The sequence below is a fragment of the Chiloscyllium plagiosum genome, chromosome 32 (genome assembly GCF_004010195.1).
Source record: "Chiloscyllium plagiosum isolate BGI_BamShark_2017 chromosome 32, ASM401019v2, whole genome shotgun sequence".
Taxonomy (NCBI): Eukaryota; Metazoa; Chordata; class Chondrichthyes; order Orectolobiformes; family Hemiscylliidae; genus Chiloscyllium; species Chiloscyllium plagiosum.
Genome location: NC_057741.1, coordinates 43,476,619 through 43,502,245, shown reverse-complemented (window position 1 = coordinate 43,502,245; position 25,627 = coordinate 43,476,619). Strand labels below are relative to the sequence as shown.

Genomic DNA, 25,627 nt, shown 5'->3' with positions numbered 1-25,627 from the left:
TTTTTTCAAAGTCTTTGTGAAGTTGTCTGTCTGACTCCTCTGCCTTAATTTAACATCAGAAACGTTAAATCCATTTCATACATATGCAAATCTGAGTGAAGCTCCTGTGTATCTTGTGATTAAGTGAAGCTGCAGCCCAACAAGACTGAGGAGTGGCAGATGGAGTTTAATTCAGATAAATGTGAGGTGCTGCATTTTGGGAAAGCAAATCTTAGCACGACTTATACACTTAATGGTAAGGTCCTAGGGAGTGTTGCTGAATAAGGAGTCCTTGGAGTGCAGGTTCATAGCTCCTTGAAAGTGGAGTCTCAGGTTGATAGGATAGTGAAGAAGGCGTTTGGTATGCTTTCCTTTATTGGTCAGAGTATTGAGTACAGGTGTTGGGAGGTCATGTTGCGTCTGTACAGGACATTGGTTAGGCCACTGTTGGAATATTGAGTGCAATTCTGGTCTCCTTCCTATCGGAAAGATGTTGTGAAACTTGAAAGGGTTCAGAAAAGATTTACAAGGATGTTGCCAGGGTTGGAGGATTTGAGCTACAGGGAGATTTTGAACAGGCTTTGGCTGTTTTCCCTGGAGCGTCGGAGGCTGAGTGGTGACCTTATAGAGGTGTATAAAATTATGAGGGGCATGGATAGGATAAATAGACAAAGTCTTTTCCCTGGGGTCGCGGAGTCCAGAACCAGAGGGCATAGGTTTAGGGTGAGAGGGGAAAGATATAAAAGAGACCTAAGGGTCAACTTTTTCACACAAAGGATGGTACGTGTATGGAATGAGCTGCCAGAGGATGTGGTGGAGGCTGGTACAATTGCAACATCTGAATGGGTATATGAATAGAAAGGTTTGGAGGGATATGGGCCGGGTGCTGGCTGGTGGGACTAGGTTGGGTTGGGATATCTGGTCGGCATGGACAGGTTGGACCGAAGGGTCTGTTTCCATGCTGTACATCTCTGACTTCAGTTTGACCTTTCGCTCCACATTGCAACAATAAATGTTAAAACTGGTTTCTGTTGTTGGGTGAAGTTTCAGTTTGGGGTGCTGCAGGTTATGGACAATTGAGCAAAATAGCTTTTGTAGATCTGTTTCAAAAGTCAGTCCAGAATCTTGTTACTGTGACATTCAATTGTTCCATCAAATCAACAGTTACCTCAACAAATCCAATCTAAATCTGACCAGAAATGGTGTGCTGCTCCACAAGAGATCTCACCATCGTAGTTTGTAAATTTCTGGGTACTTGGAGATATTCAGAACACAGGGACTCATTGTTTCTACTTCTTTGTTTTTTTTTGTAGACTGCGTATCCATTACAGAATTTGACCAGCACCACTCTCTGTGACTCGACAGATGTGCCCCCAGGCGGCATAATGGGCAAGCTTGTTGTGGTGATGAGAGGGAACTGCACCTTCATCAGGAAAGCACAGATCGCCCAGAAGCATTTTGCCAAAGCATTACTGATTGCCAGTTCGGATGGTTTAGTAAGTCTAAATATGAATGACAAGTTCTGAATTTTGTTAAATATAAAAAAAATTCAAGAGCACTATATTTGAGTAGTTTAACCGACCATGTTGAGTCAACTACTGCATCTCGACCCCAGCCCTACATGAATAATTTTTCTCAAAATTTAGAGGTTTTGATTGATTATCACAGTGGGATAGGCCTTAACTTCTGTCAAAATTGGGTGAGCCTGAAATTGTTCATTTGTGCCGACATCCTCTTTCTAACCTAGTCACAGTCACTGCCTGTTCTATTATTGTCAAATCATTGACTGATCTGGTCTCCCACTCCATTTCTCTGGTCTTGTCTACTGTCTTTTGTCAAATGCCAGATAACGGTCAGCTCCCCATGAAAGCAAGTTTAATTTCCTTCCCTTGACATTTAGCGAAGTTATCACCATTAAATCTGTCAATATCCTTTGGATCACCATTGATTAGAAATTAAACATGAATATTGTGGCTATGAGAGAAATTATCTTGAGCAGTTTCCTTGTGTCTATCTAATCCAGTTCCATAATAAATAACTATCTTAAGATACTCTTTAAATGTGTAAATCGAAAGAAACACAGAGCAACTTTGTGCAATTAACATAAACAAGTTTATGTCCAAGCTCGTCAAGTCCTGTTCATCACCTGCTCTTAACTTGCACCCAGTCAAGCAGCATTTTGATCTTATGATTCTCAGTCATGTTTTCAAATCGCTTCATATTCTTGCCCTTCATTGCTTCTGGTGACTTTTTTTTCCTCCCCCACACAATCCTTTTGGGATATTTGCACTTTTGTTCTGGCCCTTTGACCTCAATTTAAATTAAATGACTAATAGTGATTAAGAGTCCTTTTAAACTATTTTTTTGATTAATCTCTCTGACCAGCTGAGTTTCCATTGAGTGAAGGATTCTGGAATAATTAGCAATGAGCATGACTCTGGGTGGTTATTATCCTTGACGTTTCAGCCTCAAAGTATTTTTAGGATTCAACAATTCTGTTTTCTTACATTCATAATTGACTAACATCTTGTTTAGTGTGTGTACTCACAGATCATCTGTTTCAGAGTCCTCCTTCAGGAAACAAGTCTGATATTGAGAAGCTCAACATTCCAATCGCTCTCATTGATTATCGAGATATACTGACGATGAGAAAGGTAAACCTTTCATCTTTCTTGTCTAATAATTTCACTTTAAATATTGTGCCTTCTTCAAAATTAGTTGTACCTGGGTGGAGGTGAATTCTTTCTTCTCTCTCCCTGCCATGCAGTTATGTCTCTTTCATCTGCAGTTAATTTCCGTGTTGCTGAGGTGAGAGCAGCCTCCAGGATAGGAGCAAAACCATGCACCATTCTTGGGTAATGCAGAGCTAACCTTGTGGCTCTGGTCTCTTTTCTAATGTTATTATCTTCCTGAGGAAATATTTTCCCAATACAAAACAGAGTAATCTGGTTCAAACATTCTCTGGTAAAACCGCTTTCTTGTGAATATCTTTCTGCTCACCCCCGCCCAACATCTCATCTTTTCATAATAGTTTGTAATTGATTCTTCGCTTTCAGTTTTCCACAACTGGAAGTAATAAGAACATCAGTACATGAGGAGGCCATTCAAGCCATCGAAGATGCCTCGTTGTTCAATGCGATCATAACTGATCAAACACTTCAATGTCTCTTACCACCCCAATTCCCTTGCCCTGTACACCATCAGAAATCTATCAATCTTTGTTAGTCACAAAGACTGAGTTTTCACTACCCTTTGTTTAGAGAGGCCTCAAGGTTCATATCCTTAAGAGTAAAATAAATTCTCCTCTTCTTGCAGCAAGGTGCTGATTCTTTTTGTTTTTTAAATTTTGGCCCCAGTTCTACACATAGAACACAGAACAATACAGCACAGAACAGGCCCTTCGGCCCACGATGTTGTGCCGAACATCTGTCCTAGCTTAAGCACCCATCCATGTACCTATCCAATTGCCACTTAAAGGTCACCAAAGATTCTGACTCTACCACTCTACACTTGCAACCAGGTGAATGATATTATGTGCATCTACTGTCTATTCCTTTTTTATGCATTTTGTAAGATTCAAGGAGATCACCTCTCATCATTTGAAACTCAAGAACACCGTCTCAGTTTACCCAAATTATCTTCATAGGACAGTCCCACTATCCCAGAAACACATCTGGTGAACCTTTATTGCAATCTCTCTATAGCAGTAGTACCTTTCTTGCGGTAAGGAGACCAGAGCTGCACATAGTACTCTGGATGCAGCCAAACTAAGCTCCTAAACAAGATTTCAGTACTCCTGGGCTTAAATCCCCTTTCAGTAAAGGCTAGCGTTCTATTATCCTCCCAAATAATTTGCTGCTACCACATATTAGCCTTCAGTGATTTAATGGCACTGAGGTCCCTTTGTCCCATTTAAGAAATCTCTTTCTCAGACCATAGTGAATAAACTCATTTTCAAAACAATAAAATAAAGCTGTTCGCTGTTCACTCATCGTACCCTTCATACTCTGCATCTTCCACTATGAACTGTTAAATATCAAAGCCCTCTTCTCAAATTCCCTTCATGATTAACATAAAGTGTTCATTTTAAACTGGCTTTGAAATGTCCTTTATCTAACTGGGAGAAAATGAAGACTCTGGATGCTGGAGTTCAGAGTAGAGAGAGTGTTGTGCTGGAAAAGCACAGTAGATCAGACGGCATCCGAGAAGCAGGAGAATCGATGTTGTGGGCAAGAGTCCTTCCTGATGAAGGGCTTATGCCCAAAACATCGATTTTCCTGCTCCTCAGATGCTGCCTGACCTGCTGTGCTTTTCCAGCACCAAACTCTTTATCTAACTGTACACAGTCTTCTATTTATTCCTTCCAGTCTTATTACTATTTCACTCATGTTCTCTGCCTTTGCTTTTTAAAAGATTAGATTAGATTACCTACAGTGTGGAGACAGGCTCTTCTGCCCAACAAGTCCACAATGACCCTCCGAAGAGTAACCCACACAGGCCCATTTCCCTCTGACTAATGCACCTAACACTATGGGCAATTTAGCATGGCCAATTCACCTGACCTGCACATCTTTGGACTGTGGGAGGAAACTGGAGCACCCGGAGGAAACCCACGCATACACAGGGAGAATGTGCAAACTCCACACAGTCACCCAAGGCTGGAATTGAACCTGGGACCCTGGTGCTGTAAGGCAGCAGTGCAACCACTGAACCACCATGCTGCCCGTGATGCAATAGGCATTTATATGGTTTCACCTTCGTGTATTTCGGTTTTCAGAGGGTTATTTGAAATCCTTCTGTTCATCCACACCCACTGTTCATGTTCATACACATTCCTGTTTTCCTGATCCTATCACCTCTTGAGTTGTGAACTGTTTTGCTAACCTGTCCTCAATTCTTACTGTTTACAACAATCACCTATTTGTGTCATCAGCAAATTGATACTGTGCTCACTACGTCCAAATCTCAATCCGAAAATCATCAAAAGTGGTTTTCCAACCTTTGTATCCTGTTCCTTTATTCAGTCTGTGATACTTGAAAATTCAGGCACAACCTTTACAAACATGAGTTAGTAGAAATGGACCACTTGGTCCCTCAAACCTGTTGTCCCATTCAGTCACATTATGACTGTTTTATTTGTGTTCCTTATTCCACATTACTTTCTACCTCTATTGTTTGATTTCTTACCTAACAAGAATATATCTATCATAGTCTTAAAAATATTTAATGACCTCACCTATGCCACCTTGTGAGGTAGAGACCCCCAAAGTGCCTCAACTGAGGGGGAAAGAATTTTCTTAGATTTGGTCCTAAAAGGACACAACCCATAACTTTAAACCCTGCTCACGATGTCTAGACTGACTCACAAGTGGAAGCTCCTTTCCACATCCATCTTATCAGGATCATTTGGATCAAGTCATCCCTCACTCTTGTAAACTACGATGGAAACAAACCCAGTTTGCTGAACCTTTCCTTGTCGGGCAACTCGCTCATTCCTGGTATCAATCGAGTAAATCTCTGAATTGCCACCAACATATTTACATCCATCTTATATAAGACTGGCTGAAAACTGGACACAGTGTTCAAGATGGGGTTTCACCAGTGTTCTGTATATTTGAACCACAACATTTCTTTGTGTTAAATTTCACACTATAATAGCATTCCATTAGCCTGCCTGACATGTACCTGTATTCTAACCTTTTGAGACTTTTGTGCAGGAATAATTTGATCCCACAGCACCGCTAAATGTCACAGTCATGCAGTGCCTTTTTAATTCTTCCTGCCAAAACGAACAACTTCACATTTTCTAACACTATACTATAGGCTGATCTTTGGTAAAAACAAAGACTGCAGATGTTGGAAACCAGATTCTAGATTAGAGTGGTGCTGGAAAAGCACAGCAGTTCAGGCACCATCCGAGGAGCAGGAAAATCGACGTTTCGGGCAAAAGCCCTTCATGAGGAATAGAGGCTGATCTTTGCCAACTCACTTTATCCATTTGCAAGCTCTTTGTGTTTTCAACAAACTTTCTTCACTATCTTGGTGTCATCTCCAAATTTAGTTGTTATGTGTTTGCTGCTTCATCAAATATTCCTGAAGGGCTTATGCCCGAAACGTCCATTCTCCTGCTCCTTGGATGCTGCCTGACCTGCTGTGCTTTTCCAGCAATACATTTTTCAGCTCTGCTTCATCAAAGTCATATATGTAAAAACATTGAGATTCATCACACCCTTGATGAGACTTGTCTCATACTCCCAATCAAAGACTTGTTGCATATTCTGTTTTCTACCAGCCACCCAATCTTCTATCCATTCTTACATAGCTTCAAATTTCTGCAATAATCTTTGATTCCACATCTTATAAAATGCTTTCTGAAAATCTGAGAACAGCACACTTAAAGACTCCCCTTTATCCACAGCATGTGTTATTCACTGTGAGGCACCATGGTGGCTCAGTGGTTAGCACTGCTGCCTCACAGCACCAGGGTCCCAGGTTTGATTTCAGCCTCCGTTGACTCTCTGTGGAGTTTGCACATTCTCCCAGTGTCTGCGTGGGCTTCCTCCGGGTGCTCTGGTTTCCTCCCACCGTCCAAAGATGTGCAGCTTAGGTGAATTGGCCGTGTTAAATTGCCCGTAGTGTTAGGTGCATTAGTCAGAGGGAAATGGGTCTGTTTGGGTTGCTCTTCGGAGGGTCGGTGTGGACCTGTTGGCCCGGGGAGCCTGTTTCCACACTGTAGGGAATCTAATCATTCAAAGAACCTATTGTTGAGCACTACTTCCTCTTCATAAACCACACTCCTTCCTGTTTACCTTGAGTTTTTAAGTGCCTAGCTACAATTTCTTTTTAATCATTGATTCTAACACCTTCCGCATGAAGATATATTTCCTCCTTTCCATTTGATTAAACATTTCCATAATCTAGGAGATTTTGGAGAGTATGGATCAAATCATCTTCGACTTCATTAGTCACTTTTTTTTTGGAACTTTCTGGACCTGGAGATTTGTTAGTCCCAACCCTGTCAATTTGCTCAGTATCACTTCCCTGTTGATTGTAATTTAATCGAGTTCCTTTTTTACTTCTCCAGCACTGGCTGTAAATCAGGATGTGGAAGCTTGTTATTTTTGTAACATAGAGCCTTGATTGGCACTTGACTTTTTTCTGTCATTACTTGCAATTCTCTGAGACTCATTTTCCAAATTATTTTCTTCTCGTCTGTAACTTTCCACATTTCGTCACTCTTCCCAACTATTTCCTGTAAATCCCTCTCTGCCGCTCTATTTTGGTAGTTTGCAAGAACACTGGCACCAGTACAGATGTAAGTCATGCCATTGGTACAGTCTGCTCTTTCCTCTCTACTAATGCCCGTGTCCCACAAACCAAGACATTCTTTTCCCACACCAGTCTTTGAGCCACGTATTTATTTCTAGTTTTGTGTACCTTATAACAATTTTATATGGCTCAGGTAACATTCCAGAGATTATAACTTTTTTTTTGAGGTAATTTTTAATGTCTAGCTTCTTCTACTCTCTCCATAACCTCTTTCCTATTCTACCATATCATTGGTACCTATATGGACCGTGACCACTGGATCCTTTCCCTCCTGCCAGTTCCTTGCCAACCCTGAACCAATGTCCTGACTCCTGACATTGAGTTGGCAACATGTTTGTCTGGTCTCTCGATCTTTAACTCGGGGGCCGCTTCATTATTCTGTCCCTAGATATCTTCTCATGGATATCTGGATGCGAGGAGAGTGGTCTGGACAGTATGCCAGACCATTGAGTCTAAAGTCAGTAGGTTGTTGGTTGGGATTCTGCGAGATAGGTTTTATTTATGTTTGGAGAGGTAGGGACTGATCAGGGATAGTCAGCATGGTTTTGTGCATAGGAAATAGTGTCTTGCAAACTTGATTGAGTTTCTTTGAGGGTGTTACCAAGCAGATAGATGAGGGCAGAGAGGTAGATGTTGTCTACAAGGACTTTGACAAGGTTCCACACAGAGTCATAGTCATAGAGATGTGCAGCATGAAAACAGACCCTTCGGTCCAACCGTCCATGCTGACCAGATATACCAACCCAATCTAGTCCCACCTGCCAGCACCCGGCCCATATCTCTCCAAACCTTTCTATTCATATACCCATCCAAATGCCTCTTAAATATTACAATTGTACCAGCCTCCACCACATCATCTGGCAGCTCATTCCATACACGTACCACCCTCTGCATGAAAAGGTTGCCCCTTAGGTCTCTTTTATATCTTTCCCCTCTCACTCTAAACCTATGTCCTCTAGTTCTGGACTCCCTGACTCCAGGGAAAAGACTTTGTATATTTATCCTATTCATGCCCCTCATAATTTTGTAAACCTTTATAAGGTCACCCCTCAGCATCCGACGGTCCAGGGAAAACAGACCCAGCCTGTTCAGCCTCTCCCTATAGCTCAAATCCTCCAACCCTGGCAATATCCTTGTAAATCTTTTCTGAACTCTTTCAAGTTTCACAACATCTTTCCGATAGGAAGGAGACTAGAATTGCATGGAATATTCCAACAGTGGCCTCACCAATGTCCTGTACAGCCGCCACATGACCTCCCAACTCCTGTATTCAACACTCTGACCAATAAAGGAAAACATACCAAACACCACCTTCACTATCCTATCTACCTGCGACTCCACTTTCAGGGAGCTATGAACCTGCACTCCAAGGTCTCTTTGTTCAGGAACACTCCCTAGGCCCTTACCATTAAGTGTATAAGTCCTGCTAAGATTTGCTTTCCCAAAATGCAGCACCTCGCATTTATCTGAATTAAACTCCATCTGTCACTTTTCAGTCCATTGGCCCATCTGGTCCAGATCCTGTTGTAATCTGAGGTAACCCACTTTGTTGTCCACTACACCTCCAATTTTGGTGTCATTTGCAAACTTGGTTAGTAAAGTTAGATATCATGGGATCCAGGGAGAGCTGGGAAATTGGCTACAAAATTGGTTTGACAGTGGGGGGCAGAGGGTTGTTTTTCAAACGGCAGGACTGTGACCAGCGATTCCATAGAGCACGGTGTTTGATCCCCTGTCATTATGTAAGCTATTTGGATAAGAATATAAGATACATGGTTTGTAAGTTTGCGAATGACACCAAATTTGGTTCAAATAGTGGACATTGACGAAGGTTATCTAAAAAGTACAATGGGATATTGATCTTCTGGGCCAGTGGGAGTGGAGTTTAATTTACATCAATGCAAAGTGTTCCATTCTGGTAAGACAAATTAGGGCAGGACTTGCACATTTAACAGTAGGTCTCTGTGGGGTGTTGTCAAACAGAGACCTAGGGTTCAGGTACATGGTTCCTAGCAAAGTTGCATCACAAGTAGCTAGCATGGTGCTTTCATTGTTCAGGCCATTGAATGTAGGGGTTGGGACACCATGTGGTTGTAACGGCCACTTCTGGAATACTGTGTATAGTTCTGGTTGCTTTGCTTTAGGAAGGATGTTATTAAATAGGAGTGGATGGAGAAAAGATTTACAAGGATTTACTGAGAGTGGAGGCTTTGAATTATTAACAAAGTCACGAAGGGTATAGATAAGGTGCAAAGGAAAGATCGTCCTTGCAGTAGGGGAATCCAAAGTTTAAGGGCATGGATTTACAGTGAGAGGAGAAAGATTTAAAAGGGAACTTGAGGGGCCATACACAAGGGAGGTGCATATATTGAATGAGTTGTCAGAGGAAGTAATGGAGAGCAGGTATGATTACAACATTTAAAAGACATTTGAGCAAGTACATGGATAAGAAAGGTTTAGAGGGATATGAGCTAAATGCAGGCAAATGGTACTAGATAAGTTTAGGAAACCGAGTTGGCATGGACGAGTTGGGCCAAAGGGTCTGTGCTGTATGACTCTGACTGTATTTGACATAATTTCTGCTTCCAGATGCTTGGAGAGAACATTTCAGGTGCACTCTATTCCCCTCCTGTGCCTGTCCTGGATTACAGCATCCTGATCATCTTCATTATTGCTGTTGCTACAGTTGCCTTTGGAAGTTATTGGAGTGGGATGGATGAAGGTGAAAGGTATTGCCTCAGTAGCTGAATGTCAGATGATTTGAAACTTAGCATGTATTTGTAATATATGTTGCTCTGTCATTGAGATTGTTACTTTCCCTAAGAAACTCCCCACTTAATCTACAAAATGGGGCATCAATGGCTTGGCATTGTTTTGTGATGGGTGATGAGCTCTGAGTAAGTGCCCTGACTATTCTGCATTGGGTAGCAGTCTCCACTGTGGGGTCACTTATTAAATCCTTGTTTGTTGGATGTTTACTGCCACCATTGCTATTCCCATTCTGAGCTGTAACCCCAGTGTATGACTTACTTGACATAAGGTAGAGGCATGGTCCTTTTCCTACCAGGCACACACTACCAGTTCTTGAATTCTCTCTATCATCCAGAGAGAAACAAAACTGTTCATTTCATTTAGCAGTTTTATCATGGTCTGTCTTTATTGAGAGCGAGTCTCGATAAACACGATTGAGTCGGATCAGAGTCTCATCAGATTCAAAATGTTACTTCTGTTATCTGTCTATAGATGCTTTCAAACCTGTTGAGTTTCATCATTTTCTGTTTATTTTGTATTAATAAGATCTGATTTTTATTTGTTGCAAATTAGGAGAAGCTCTTGTCATTGCTTGATAATTATTTTGTCATTATACTTTATCAGTGCAGGATTCAGTTTTATAAACCCCTAACGTTTACCATGTCATTTCCTTTTGGGATGAAGCGGACATTCGATACTGTCTGACTCCAGACGACAGACAAATAGTGAGGACAAGACCAAGGATTCATCTGCGATGCTGACTCCACTAACTGTTGTAGTTTTTGTTGTCATCTGTTCTGTGATGATTGTTCTGTTGTACTTTTTTTACAAGTGGCTCGGTGAGTACATGTCAGTATTTCTATTTGGAGAAGAAAACCCAGTTCAGTCAAGTTTAGTGAATTTTTGTTTGTCTGAATTTTCAGTGCTGAAATGTGATTTTTAAAAGTGTTAATGAATTCCTTCGACAGTTTAGTTTGGGGAAAAGTTGGGATTGTAGTGAACCAATTCAGTTTAATTTCAAACAACTCCCAAATAGTTAGAGTCATACAGCATGGAAACGCACACTTTGGTCCAACTCATCGATGCTTACCAGATATCCTAAATAAATCTAGCCCCATTTGCCAGCACCTAGCCCTTCTAAACCCTTCCTATCCCTTTTAAATGTTATACCAGCCTCCGCCACTTCCTCTGGCAGCTCATTCCATACACGCACCACCCTCTGTGTGGAAAGATTGCCCCTTAGATCCCTTGTAAATTTTTCACCTCACCCTCTAGTTCTGGGATCCCCCCAATCCACACACCCAGGGAAAAGACCTTGTCTATTTGCCCTTTCCATGCCCTCATAATCTTTAAACATCTATAAGGTCACCCTTCAGCCTCTGATGCTCCAGGGAAAACAGCCCTAGCCTATTGAGCCTCTGCTATCTGCCTGCAATTCCAGTTTCAAGGAACTATGAACTGCACTCCAGGTCTCTCTGTTCAGCAACACCTCTAGGACCTTACCATTAAGTCAAGGTTAGAGTGGTGCTGGAACAGCACAGCAGGTCAGGGCAGCATCCAAGGAGCAGGAAAATCTGTTCCTTGAAGTGGGTACTCCAGCATCTTCAGTACCCACTTCTGCCTTACCATTAAGTGTATAAGTCCTGCTCAGGTTAGCTTTCCTAAAATGCAACATCTCACATTTATCTAAATTAAACTCCACATGCCACTTCTCAGCCCCTGGCCCATTTGATCAAGATCACATTGTACTGAGGTAACCTTCTTTGCTGTCCACTGCACCTTCAATTGTGGTGTCATCTGCAGACTTACTAACTATACCTCCTGTTTTTACGATTTCATTCAATTTACTGTTGGATCTCTTTCAGCTCTTGAGTCCTTTTGGATTTGGATGAGGAGCTGTAATTTGTTTTGTAAATTAGCTTTAAATTCATATAATTCTGGTGATTAAGTGTGGAAAGGTTGCTATCTTGCAGCTACGGGTTGATTCGGTTGATGCTATACTGTATTAACACACTCTTCCTAAAGGAAATTAGGATGACTGCCAAATTCAACTTCAAAACTATTCTATGTGAACATATTGCAGTACTGGACTGAGGCATAGTTGATGTATTACTACTTACTGAAATAAAAACTACTTTAATCTGCTGGCTGTAAGGTTCTGTTATAAATGAGTTAGACAGTTCCTGTATCTGCCAAAGTACAACTCCCCACAATTCTTCTCTAAATATGTGTCATAACAGTTGGAGTTGCAAATGTCACCGCAAGGCTGCATGGGGTGAAGTGTGTTAACTTGTGTTCCTTGCCCTTTCTTTCTGATGTCACTTTTGCTTTTAAAAATCCCAGCTGCTGTTCACAATCACCATTTGGAGGCCCTTCCCTTTTCCAGACCACTAGTGATGTCTGCTGGATAACCTGATTGGTGGAAAAATTGGCACAGTATTTATTAATTCCAACATAGTGGTGCCTTGAGCACAGATTAAAAATTGTTAACAAAATACTGAATGGATATGTCATGTGCATGTGGAAACTTTAGTATGATTTGTCTTTTTTTTCCTCTAGTGTACATGGTTATTGGCATCTTTGCTTTGGCTGCAGCAGTTAGTGTCTATAATTGTTTGGCTGCACTAATGAAAAGAATCCCTTACTGGAAGTGCAAGTAAGCTCAGACTTGTCCTTTGTTTAGAAGTTGCTTTATCTGATCTTTCTTAATTTGGCCTTTTGTTTCTATTCTCCATAATGCCCTCTTGCCTATTTGGTTATACGCTGCCTATTCCTGTGCTGAGGTTGTTAAAGTTAAATTTATTGACCAGTGTCGTTCTGATATTTAGTGACCAATAAGCCTAATAACTGGATTCCTGACTTGTATTGTACATCGAAGTTTAAGAATAAGGCCTCTTTGAAAAATCCTAGGGTTGATAAAGTAATGTAGACAGTAAACGGTGTGTAGGTAGTGAGGAAATTATGTGGCATGCTTGCAGGCTGTTATTATTTAAATTGATGCTGCACGTGCAATGGTCACCCTCTTGTTATAATGAGTTTGCAAACAAAAAAAGCAGAATGGTTTGGGCCAAACTTTGTGCTTGAAGAAACTTTCCAGCACAGCACAAATTTAACTTTTAAGCTTTTATCCTGTACAAGTACATCTAAACATGTCAATGTTTTTCACATTACAGGGTGCCCTATATTCAGAGAAGAATTGAAGTTCGTTTGGTGATGCTTGCTTTGTTCTGTGTAACAATGGCTTCAATTTGGGTGGCGTTTCGGAATGCAGACAGGTAGGTACGAACACCCAGGTGAGGAGCAGGTCAGCCATTTGTCACTTTGAGCCTGCTTTGTCATTCAATAAGATTGTGGCTGATCTGTTTGTGTCTTGGATTCCAATTTCCTTCTATTTCTGATAGCCTATCATTCTCCTGGCCTAACAAGAATCTATCTACGCCTGTCCTTAAAAGTGTTCACTGTCCCTTCTACACCATCTTCTGTAGCATAGAATTTCAAAGTTGCATAATCCTTGGGAAGGAAGAAACTCCTAATGTCTGTGGTAAAAAGGCAAACACAAAATTTAAAAACTACCATCTAGTTATGGATTCAACTGCACAAGAGTAAACATCCTATCGACATCCACCTTGTCAAGACTATCAGGATCTTTTAGATTACAATGAAGATTGCATACACATGCAGTCAAGCCTGGAATGTCCACCCTTGCCTTGTGAGCCAAATAGCTCTTTCCTGGTATCACTTTAGTAAACCACCTCAGAACCCCCTCCAATGCATTTATGTCTTTCTTTAAAAAGGGCCCAAAACTGCACACCATACTGGAGATGTAGTCTTAACAAGCCCTGTTATGATAAGCGTAATATCCTTCCTTTTATACAAATGTAGAGTCATTGAACACAGAAACAGACCCTTTGGTCCAACCAGTCCATGTCGAACATATCCCAAACTAAACTAGTCCCACCTCCCTGCTCCTGGTCCATATCTCTCCAAATATTTCCTATTCATATATTATTTTAAACATTGTAACTGTACTCACCTCCACCACTTCCTCAGGAAGTTCATTCCACATGTGAATCATCCTCTGTATAAAAACAAATTTCCACCTGGTGTCTTTTTTAAAACTCTCTCCTCTTACCTTTAAAATTGTGCCCCCTAGCCTCATCCTAGGGAAAAGACAACAATCGTTAACCCTATCTATACCCCTCATTATTTTATAAATTTCTAATGGTCACCTCACAACTTCTGATGCTCCAGTGAACAAAGACCCAGCCTATTCAGCCTTTCTTTGCTGGGTTTGGAAGATTTGATCCTGGTAAATCTCCTCTGAACTCTCTCCAGCTTAATAACATCCTTCCTGTGTTCAGTTTCTCTTGTAATGAAGCATAGCATTTCATTACCTACCTTCATTTTGTGCTGTGCCTACTTAAAAGTTTTGTGACTCAAGCATTCAAACACCTAAATCCCATTGCACCTCAGAATTTTGTAGTTGTTCTCTGTTTAAATAATTATTTTAATTATTCCTGTCAAAATGAAAAACTTCACATTTTACCACACCAGCCTGAATCTGTCAGGTTTTTGCCCACTCACTCACCCCTCTCTATATCTGGCTGCAACTTTGTTAAACTCTGATCTGAGCCCAAGTACAATATGAAACTGTACAGTGGGAGAGGATGCAAAATAGTTCATATGCCTCTTTAGGATGAATTCTACACGGAAAAGGTTGAATCTGTGTACTGTGGTTTATGTTGATGGAATTTCCATCACAAAAATGGAAATTGCTGGAGAAACTCAGTTGTGAAGAAAGGTCACTGGACTCAACATTAACTTTGCTTTCTCTCCACAGATGCTGCCTGATGTGCTCAGTTTCTCCAGCAATTTGTTTTTGTTTCTGATTTTCAGCATCCGCAGTTCATTTGTTTTATTTTGGATTTACCATCTGTTTATAATGGATTTTTCTAAGAACTGTTAGTAATCCTGTGTCTGTGCTTATCTTGCTGGTTTGAAGAGCACAATGTGAAAAGTCAGCTTGATCTGCCTGTTTTACAGCTTAGACACTGCCTCTCAGTGATCCAGATCACTCTGTTTAACTAAAGAGGGTTATCTACATTCTGTAGTGTTGCTGCTTGAGATTTGATTCAGATGAGACTGTGATGTTTACTGCTGCACCGTGTAGGGGGAAGGTAGCTGGGGAGGTAATGGCCTAATGGTATTATCAGTAGACTATTAAGCCAGAAACTCAGCTAATGTTCTGAGGAACTGGATCCTAATCCTCCTATGGCAGATGTTGGAATTAGAATTCAGTAGAGAATCTGGAATTAGAGGCCTAATGTACAGCACAGAAACAGACCCTTGGGTCCAACCTGTCCATGCTGACCAGATATCCTCAATAAATCTAGCCCCATTTGCCAACACTTGGCTCATATCTCTCTAAACCCTTTGTAATCACGTACCCATCCAGATGCCTTTTAAATGCTGTAATTGTATCAGCCTCCACCACTTCCTCTGGCAGCTCATTCCATACACTCACCATCCTCTGTATGAAAAAGTTGCAAAACCCTGGCCAGGCCAGTGATACCCACGCCCTATCAGTGAGGTTTTTATTAAAAGGTGGAGTGGCTATTCAAGTTAAACCTATTGACCAATGTGTTTATGATATTTGTCCAGTCAACCTGATTTCTGTCTTTCACTGCAGTCTCAAGTTTAAGAATGAAACTTTCTTAATAATAGACAATAGGTGCAGGAGTAAGCCATTCTGCCCTTCAGGCCAGCACCACCATTCATTATGATCATGGCTGACCGTCCTCGATCAGTATCCTGTTCCTGCCTTATCCCCATAACCCTTGATTCCACTATCCTTAAGAACTCTATCCAACTCTTTCTTGAAAGTATCCAGAGACTTGGACTCCACTGCCTTCTAGGGCAGAGCATTCCATACACCCACTACTCTCTGGGTGAAGAAGTTTCTCCTCAACTCTGTTCTAAATGGCCTACCCCCTTTTTATAAACTATGTTCTCTGGTTCGGCACTCTCCCATCAGCGTAGGGCAGAGCATTCCATACACCCACTACTCTCTGGGTGAAGAAGTTTCTCCTCAACTCTGTTCTAAATGGCCTACCCCATATTTTTAAACTATGTTCTCTGGTTCGGCACTCTCCCATCAGCGGAAACATGCTTCCTGCCTCCAGAGAGTCCAATTCTTTAATAATCTTGTATGTCTCAATCAGATCCCCTCTCAGCCTTCTAAACTCAAGGGTATACAAGTCCAGTTGTTCCAATCTTTAAATGTAAGATAGTCCCGCCATTCCGGGAATTGATCTCGTGAACCTACTCTGCACTCCCTCAATAGACAGAATGTCTTTCCTCAAATTTGGAGACCAAAACTGCACACAGTACTCCAGGTGTAGTCTCACCAGGGCCCTGTACAGCTGCAGAAGAACCTCTTTGCTTCTATACTGAATTCCTCTTGTTATGAAGGCCAGCATGCTATTAGCTTTCTTCACTGCCTGTTGTACCTGCATGCTTGCTTTCATTGACTGGTGTACAAGAACACCCAGATCTCTTTGTACTGCCCCTTTACCTAAATTGATTCCATTTAGGTAGTAATCTGCCTTCCTGTTCTTGTCACCAAAGTGGATAGCCATGCATTTATCCACATTAAACTGCATCTGCAATGCATCCGTCCACTCACCTAGCCTGTCCAGGTCACCCTGTAATCGCCTAACATCCTCCTCACGTATCACCCTGCCATCCAGCTTTGTATCTTCAGCAAATTTGCTAATATTACTTTTTTTTTTTTAACTACTTTTTTTAATCCTCAAGGATACCAAAGTATTTTTCATCTATTGGCATTAACTATTCAAGAAGAGAGATGGAACAAAGCATTTAGTTTCCTTTATTCAAAACAGTGGCAGAGCTCTTGTCATAGGTAGTATCCATAACTCTGAGCTGGGTGGTCTGGGTTCAAGTTCCGTTTGCACCAAAGTTGTGTAACAGCAACTCTGAATAAGTTGAGAAAATATGTTGAAGGGTTGCTTGATTTAAGATAAGAGGTGTCAGCCACTGTCAGCATGGTTGCAGCGTCGCTATCTCTGAAACAAGAGACCAGGTTCAGTCCCAGCTGCACCAACATTTCTGAACAGGTTGATGAGATATCTAAATCCATTTGGGTTTCAGGGGAATGTTTAGAATGTGGGCTTACTACCATAACAAGTCATTGAAGTGAATAGTAGCAATACTATTAAGAGGAAGTTGGATAAATAAGTGAAAGAATTAGGAGGATAATTGAGATAAAGGTAGGGAGACATTCCCGTGGAGCTTAATTACCTGCAATAGCCATTTGGGCTGAATGACTGACTAGTTTTGTATTGTGTAATTGTGCAGCTGAAATTGTCACTTACTGCTTTCATTGGAGAAACCACAAAGCAAACTTGCAGCTTGTCAGGGCTTTAGTGTGGGCTCTGGCCAGCGGCAGAGACTTTGCTTTGATCAAATCAACTTTTTTTAAAATTTTATTGCTCCTGTATACCACAAGAACTGTTTTTTCAAACTTCCTACAAAATTCTGAGCTTTTAATTGAACAGCTCAACAGTTGTTGCTCCAGAATTGTAATCCTCAACCTTTTGACTATTTGAAAATTAAAGATTCATAGCATCTCCTGGAAAACTGTGGCAGTCTGAAGTGGGAGCTCTTTACTTTTTCCAAAAGTCCTGTGTCTCTTGAGGAACCTTACTGCATTGTTAGTGTGCTCTTGTGTTAAATGTACAACCATGAGTAAGTTCGCTGGTGTTTGTATTTTAGATGGATTTGGACTCTACATGACTTTTTAGGAGTTGCCTTTTGCCTTAACTTCATGAAGACCCTGAAAATGCCTCATTTTAAGGTATGCTGTGATGTCATAGGATAAATATTGTTTTCCTATGAAATAGAATTAAAAAGTCTCCAGAAAGACTAACTATAGACTGTATGCTGCGTAAATGTCCACTTGTACAAAACAAGAGGTAACTTCAGCCTAAAATTGTGATTACTTAAACTTCAGAGCAAAGACGATGTCCCTAAATTCAGTTTCAAATAATCTTGTAGAAACAGTGACTGACTCCTTTTCTGGATTTTTGTGTCTCTTGACTCTTATGGTTGGGTGACTGTACATTGTTTTTAAGGCACTAAAATATCACCCCAATCTCTTAACTAAAATCCAATTTAAAAATGGGTGTAAATAAACAGGCCTCAAGACTTAGTGTCACCAAGCTCTCAAGGGTAATATTTTAATTTACAACTGTGTTTTCCATTACCCAACACAAAATGTAAATTCAATTTATATCATTCCTTGAAAAGGTAATAGATGTCAATATTCTTCCCTTGTATTTACAGTCTTGTGTCATTTTGCTGGTGCTCCTCCTGATCTATGATGTGTTCTTTGTTTTCATAACTCCATATTTTACGAAGGTAAGCTTATTCTCTACAATGCACTGTCATTCATGTCTGAAAGTTTCACATTTCTATTGTGGAGTATTTGTTCACCTAACCTTTAATTGAAATTAATTTGGGTTCTTGCGTGACTTTTTCTGGTGTTTAATACCAAAGTGTTTCATTACTTTTTCTCCTCCTTAGGCTGAGACAGCGGTGAAGTGGTAATATAACTGGTCTTGTATTCCAGAGATTCAAGCTCATTCTGGGGACAGTGGTTCAATGCCCCGACAGTGAGCTGGGAGAAAGTAAATTTAGTTGAAAAGAATTGGAATTTGTCTCAGTATTATTGATTATCGCTAAAAGCCAGTTTGGTTTGCCTTTTAGAGAAGGAAATCTACCATCCCTGGCTACAGACCCAGAGTAATGTGGTTGACTTTGAACTTGCCTATAAAATGGCTGGGCAAGCCACTCAATTAAAGGGCAATTAGGCCCTGCCAGCAGTGCCCAACATTCCACGAAAGGATAGACCATGGACAGTAAACAAACAACAAACAGTATGGTACAAAGTGCCTGTTAGAGCAGTTCAGTTAATCCCAATGCTTGTGAATTCCCCTCCATTTGTTTTCTAATTTCATCCTTTCAAGTTTTTATTTAATTCACTTTTGAAATCTACTGCTGAATCTATCATCTTCTTCGTTTCGGGGATGCAATCCAGATCTCAGCAAGTTGCATCAGGCAAACACAATCCTTGTGTCACTTCTGGTTCTGTTGCCAATCGTGATAAATCAATGTATTTTCTGGATACTGACACCCTGATAGAAACAATCTGTTCAAACTTACTGTTGGATGTTTTTCATGACTTTTAACCATTCTCTCTGTTGAGAACAGTCCAGTGCCTCCACTCAATCCACAGTGTCCCTCATTCCTGGAACGATTCCTGCACATCTTTTCTGCACGCTTTTCATGGCCTCAAATCGTTCCAGGTTTTGAAACTGAATACAATGGAGTCACAAAATTGCTAGTGTGGAAAGAGGCCATTTGGTCCATTAAATTTACTGACCCTCCAAAGAGCATCCTGCCCAAACCCACACCCCATTTCCCATTGCTAATCTAGCTAACCTGCACATCTTTTGCACTGTGGGAGGAAACTGGAGCACACAGAGAACACCCCACAGACACAGGGAAAATGTGCAAGTTTCACACACAGTCGTCCAAGGGTGGAATTAAGCCCCGGGTTTCTGGTGCTGTGCACCACCATTCCTCCCAACACTCAGTTAGAAACTATTTTGTAAAGGTTGAGCATAACTTGCTTTTGTACTTTTTATTTTCAAATCCAGAAGCTTTTTTATGCTTTTTCAACCTTGGTGACTTGTTCTGGAAAGACACTTGCTGATCTCTTTCCCTTTTAAAATTGTACAGTTTAGTTTTTTGGTGCCATTCCTCATTTCTTCTCTTGTTCCTCCTCTCAAACTGTACCACTTCATGAAATATTCAGATCTGAATTGATAATTTATGGTACAATCAAAGTTTTTGTTTTTGAGTAGCTTTCTCAATTTTCTGTAGATTTTATTATTTTGCATTATTTGGTCAACAGTGCTTATAGGAAATGGAAGAACTAAAGGCAAATTACTTTAGACTGCTTTCTGTGTATCTTCTAACAATTGAATTTCAAATAGATTATTAGTGAAACTGCAATGCCTGTTATGTTATGTTGAAGAGGTTGTAAATGCCGATTTAATTAAATTGAATTTTCTGACATTTCAGCTAACACCTTAGTTGCAAATTACTTGGTAATATGCACCCAATGCATAGAGACAGAAAATCAGCACAGTTTGGACACTCAGGTGATCTCAGATGAAGTTGACCACACATACATTTGTTTCTTCAGCAAGATGAAATATTTTTCAACTGGTTGGCTAAGAATTATGTCGGGGGCTAGAAAAAGAATCACCTGCTTGTGTGCTGTTCCGTAGAAATGAGCAAGCTGATAAATAAGTACGACTCTTTGGTTGACGTGGTTTAAGTGGAATTATTTACTTCCTTTCAGAATCATGAGAGCATTATGGTCGAGGTAGCTGCTGGATCCGGATCGACCACTGGTGAAAAGGTGAAATTGAAACTAAAAGCTTAAGGCCATGGGTTAAAGTCGCTGCTTTACTAACAAGCTGCAGGAGTGCTAGGGTTTCAGATTCTCTAATGTAATAAATATTGGGTTTGATTCTAGAGGACTGGAAACTACCTAATGGGACTGACTGTTGAACCAGTAGCTCACAATGAAAAAGTAAGAACTGTATTTGTATGCATTAAAGTTGACATTGTTATATTGGGCAGAATTAATTGCTGCTTTTCGTTTTGGCTTTCATTTATAACCATTTCCAGATTTTACCTCCCAACTAGAAGATGTTATTGATCAAATGAAAACTGCAAGATACCTGTGTGATTCTGTACTAGCTTGAGGTTCTGCCTGAGGGGAGGGTGAAAGAAATGAATATTGCTCTCAGCTCTGAATTTAAAGATCCCCAGGTCAGCAGCTAAAGGGAGCAGTGTGATGCATCCCTCAGTGATTTTTCTTTCATTCATTTGCGGAATGGTGATCACTGGCTAGGCAGCACTTTTTTTTCCATTCCTAATGGTCCTTGCAACGGTGGTGGTGTGTGCTACGTTTAACCACTGCAATCCCCACAGTGTAGGGCATCCACAACGTCTTTAGGGATGGAGCTCCAGGATTTTTATCCAGCAACATGGAACAATGTCATCAATCCTTCGATGTCAGGATGGTGAGTGGTTTAGAGGGAAACCAGCAGGTGGCAGAGTTTCCATGTTTCTGCTGTTTTTGTATGTCTCACTGTTGGTTGATGTGGGTTTGGAAGCTGCTGTCAAAGACACTTGGCTAAGTTCCTGCAATGCATCTTATACATGGTATATACTGTTGCCACCATGTATCAGTGGTGGAGAGAATAGTGATGGTTAGACAGAATATTGAAAGTGGTGGGTGTGGTGCCAAACCATGTGGGTTACTTTTTCCTGGATGGTGTCAAGCTGCACTCATCCAGGCAAGTGGGAAATATTCCAAGACATTCCTGACTTGTGCTTTGTAGGTGGTGGATAGGCTTTGGGGAATCAGGAGATGGGTTGCTTGAGGGCATGTAGCACCTCATGATGTCCAGTTTTGCATTTATTTGTTCACAATCTAACCTTTGTCTATCTGTTATGTCTCATGTCATGCAGTGATTGAACTGCTGCAGTTCTGATGTTGGTTACGAACTGTACCCGGGTTCATGATAAGCCATAGAACATCGAACAATACAGCACAGAACAGGCCCTTCGGCCCACGATTTTGTGCCGAACATTGTCCTAGCTTAAGCACCTATCCATGTACCTATCCAATTGCCGCTTAAAGGTCACCAAAGATTCTGACTCTACCACTCCCACAGGCAGCGCATTCCATGCCCACACCACTCTCTGGGTAAAGAACCCACCCCTGACATCCCCCCTATACCTTCCACCCTTCACCTTAAATTTATGCCCCTTGTAACACTCTGTTGCACCCGGGGAAAAAGCTTCTGACTGTCTACTCTATCTATTCCCCTAATCATCTTATAAACCTCTATCAAGTCCTAATGAACGCTAATACATCATAGGCCTTCTTACAAGCTCTATCCACCTGAGTGGCAACTTTCAAAGATCTATGAACATAGACCCCAGGATCCCTCTGTTCCTCCACCTCACTAAGGACCCTACCGTTAACCCTGTATTCCGCATTCTTATTTGTCTTTCCAAAATGGACAACCTCACACTTGGCAGGGTTGAACTCCATCTGCCACTCCTCAGCCCAGCTCTGCATCATATCTAAGTCCCTCTGCAGCCGACAACAGCCCTCCTCACTGTCCACAACTCCACCAATCTTCGTATCATCTGCAAATTTACTGACCCACCCTTCGACTCCCTCATCCAAGTCATTAATAAAAATTACGAACAGCAGTGGACCCAGAACTGATCCCTGCGGAACTCCACTTGTAACTGGGCTCCAGGCTGAATATTTACCATCTACCACCACTCTCTGACTTCGACCGGTTAGCCAGTTTTCTATCCAATTGGCCAAATTTCCCTCTATCCCATGCCTCCTGACTTTCCATATTGGGGTGCATGTGTCGGCAGCTTCCTGCTTGTGAATTTCATATCACTGTGTATATATTACATATTTTAAACATAATAAATGGAGTTTTCTTTACTTTCGAAACTGTCAAATTAATACTTCACTCTCTCCCTGCTGTACTTAGAGTAGTAATGAATACCTGTAATGTATTAACCACAGTTATGTTTCTTGTAGTTGCCTGTGGTTATCAGGGTACCAAGACTGATGCCGTCTGTAGCAACCTTGTGTGGAACACCATTTTCTATCCTGGGATTTGGGGATATTATTGTTCCAGGTGAGTAAAAATGTTTCTGCATTTCTTCATCCCTGGAATGACTTGATAACTGGGATAACTTGAAAACCTATAACTTGCCGTTACAAATCACAGAATTCCATATTATTTATGCTTATGTACATGGAAATTTTCTAGCTATCAGTGTTTTAAATTTATTTTTAGTTGTCTGACCAGGCTAAGATGTATATTTCAAAGTCATTGTATGTTATCTGTGTATTAAAAATGGACTGATTAACTAAATAAATGACTCATATAAACTAGCGGCAAACTTACTAAAACAAAACTCATAAGTGTTTCTTTTTTGAGACACATTGCTAATATATGAAGATGAGCTAAATGTGTCATGCCCAAGTTGGTGGCAAGGCTGACTTTTCAAAAATGTTAGAGCTTTTTGCCCCACATATCCCCATGTGGTGATTTTTTTTTTCTTCCCTCTGGCTTATCCCCGCCCAGCCCACTGTAACCACGTTCTGCTTGCTTTATATTGAAAAGTTGCAAGGTTTGAAATGCCATCTTGTAAATCGATCTATTGATTACACTTCAGTATTAACACTCAAGATAGAAATTATGAATTCATGTGTTTTGTGGTATATTTAACTTTTTCAACAAGGTTTATTTATGCAATGCTGGAAAAGTGCAGCAGGTCAGGCAACATCCAAGGAGCAGGAGAATCGACGTTTCGGGCATGAGCCCTTCTTCAGGAATCGAGCTTCCTGATCTCCAGCATCTGCAGTCCTCACTTTCTCCTTATTTATGCAATGCCTGTTTTTAAAGGGGAAATATCAGTGGTTTAAGTAGTTGGGATGAATATGGATATTCCTCAGGGGAAGAAGGAATGGCGAACTGAAATGCTTGGTGAATTTCAGAAGCTCTTGAAGGTGAGGTGACTGTGCACCACAGTGTAGGGATTGGGGTGATAGCAGGTTGAAAGCTTTTCTGACAAATGGGGAGTAATGATTGATTCAATCCATTAGGAATTTAGCAACATACATATGAGATAGGAGCAGAGGTAGACTACTGAGTCTGCTTGACTGTTCAATAAATTTGTGGCTGACCTGCATTCCCATCTACTCCCAGTAACCTTCGCCTCTTGGCTAACTAGAATCTGTTCACCTCTGCCTTCTGAGGCAGAGTTCCGAAGTCGCATAACCCTCAAAAGGTTTCCCTCATTTCTGGCCTGAAAGGGTGACTCCTGATTTTAAAACTTCCCCTAATTCTGGTCCTGTCCCACAAGAGGAAACATCCTTTTCATGTCAAACTTTGTCAAGACCATACAGAATCGTAAACATTTAAATCAAGTCACCCCAGTGGAAACAAACCCAGCGTGGCCAATCTATATAAGACAACCCACTCATTCCAGCTATCAATTTAATAAACACTAAGCCATCCCTGCTTCCCTTTATCTGATGTGGATTCACTAATGCCCGAAATAACTAAAATGGAACACCCTTTTATGTTGATTACTGACAAAGGATAACATTCCATTAATCTTGATTTTGTGCTATTTCAATATGGTCAAGCTGATCATGCAGATCTGTATGCTTCCTGCTTTCTCCCCATTCCCTTTGACCCCTTTGCCCTAAGAACCACATGTAACACCTTGAAAATATTCAATATTTTGGCTGAAACTGTTTTCTGAGAAAGAAGAGAATTCCACAGGATCACCAGACCCTTGAAGAAATTTTTCCTCATTTCGATCCTAAATGGTTTACACTTTGTATTCTCAAGCTGTGATTCCTGGTTTTTACGCTTGATTCTTTGCCACTGTTCAATATAAGAAGACAGAGGACTGCTGAGGGTGTGGTCGTGCGGAGAGTTGGTCCGTGTTATGGAGTCACATTTCCAACCATGTACAATGCGCTGCAAATTCTGAAAAAGCTAAAAGTTTGGAATGCAGCAAAATAAGCATCACAATTGAAGGGATTGTGCTCAGCGTGGGTTAAATTTAAACACTGAGCTGTCAGTCCTGGCACCCTCCCCTGCCACCGCAGGAATCGCAAAACCTGCGCCCACACCACCTCCCTCACCACCATCCAAGGCCCCAAAGGAGCCTTCTACATCCATCAAAGTTTCACCTGCACATCCACCAATGTCATTTATTGCATCCGTTGCTCCCAATGCGGTCTCCTCTACATTGGGGAGACTGGACACCTAGCAGAGCGCTTCAGGGAACATCTCCGGGACATCCGCACCAATCAACCCCGTTGCCCAACATTACAACTCCCCCCTCCCATTCTGCCAAGGGCATGCAGGTCCTGGGCTGCCTTCACCGCCGCTCCCTCACCACCCGACGCCTGGAGGAAGAATGCCTCCTCTTCCGCCTCAGAACACTTCACCCCAGTGCATAATTGTGGACTTCACCAGTTTCCTCATTTCCACTGCCCCTTACCCTAGTTCCAACCTTCCAGTCCTCGTGACCTGTCCTACCTGCCTATCTCCCTTCCCACCTATCCGCTCCACCTTACCCTCTGACCTATCACCTCCATCCCCACCCCCATTCACCTGTTGTACTCTTTGCTACCTTCTCCCCAGTCCCACCCATCCCCCCATTTATCTCTCCATCCTGGAGGCTTCCTGCTTCTATTCCTGATGAAGGGCTTTTGCCCAAAACGTCGATTTTCCTGCTCCTTGGATGCTGCCTGACCTGCTGTGCTTTTCCAGCACCACTCTGGTTTCCAGCACCACTCTGGTTTCCAGCATCTGCAGTCCTCACTTTTGCCTTACACATTTTTGCA

At 41.4% G+C, this 25,627-nt stretch overlaps 1 protein-coding gene across 3 annotated transcripts in view; it reads left to right on the top strand.

Moving 5' to 3' along the window:
• The first annotated feature begins 1,298 nt into the window (after window positions 1-1,298).
• Window positions 1,299-25,627, top strand: part of LOC122539580 (signal peptide peptidase-like 2A) — a 32,763-nt gene continuing 8,434 nt past the window's right edge. For all 3 annotated transcript variants that reach the window (XM_043674575.1, XM_043674576.1, XM_043674577.1), the window contains exons 1-10: window positions 1,299-1,475; window positions 2,544-2,633; window positions 9,898-10,037; window positions 10,744-10,898; window positions 12,619-12,715; window positions 13,233-13,334; window positions 17,854-17,935; window positions 18,424-18,498; window positions 20,510-20,569; window positions 22,793-22,892. In XM_043674575.1, the coding sequence (XP_043530510.1) occupies window positions 1,365-1,475; window positions 2,544-2,633; window positions 9,898-10,037; window positions 10,744-10,898; window positions 12,619-12,715; window positions 13,233-13,334; window positions 17,854-17,935; window positions 18,424-18,498; window positions 20,510-20,569; window positions 22,793-22,892 (1,012 nt within the window). In that variant the 5' untranslated portion in view covers window positions 1,299-1,364. The remainder of the gene's footprint in view (window positions 1,476-2,543; window positions 2,634-9,897; window positions 10,038-10,743; window positions 10,899-12,618; window positions 12,716-13,232; window positions 13,335-17,853; window positions 17,936-18,423; window positions 18,499-20,509; window positions 20,570-22,792; window positions 22,893-25,627) is intronic.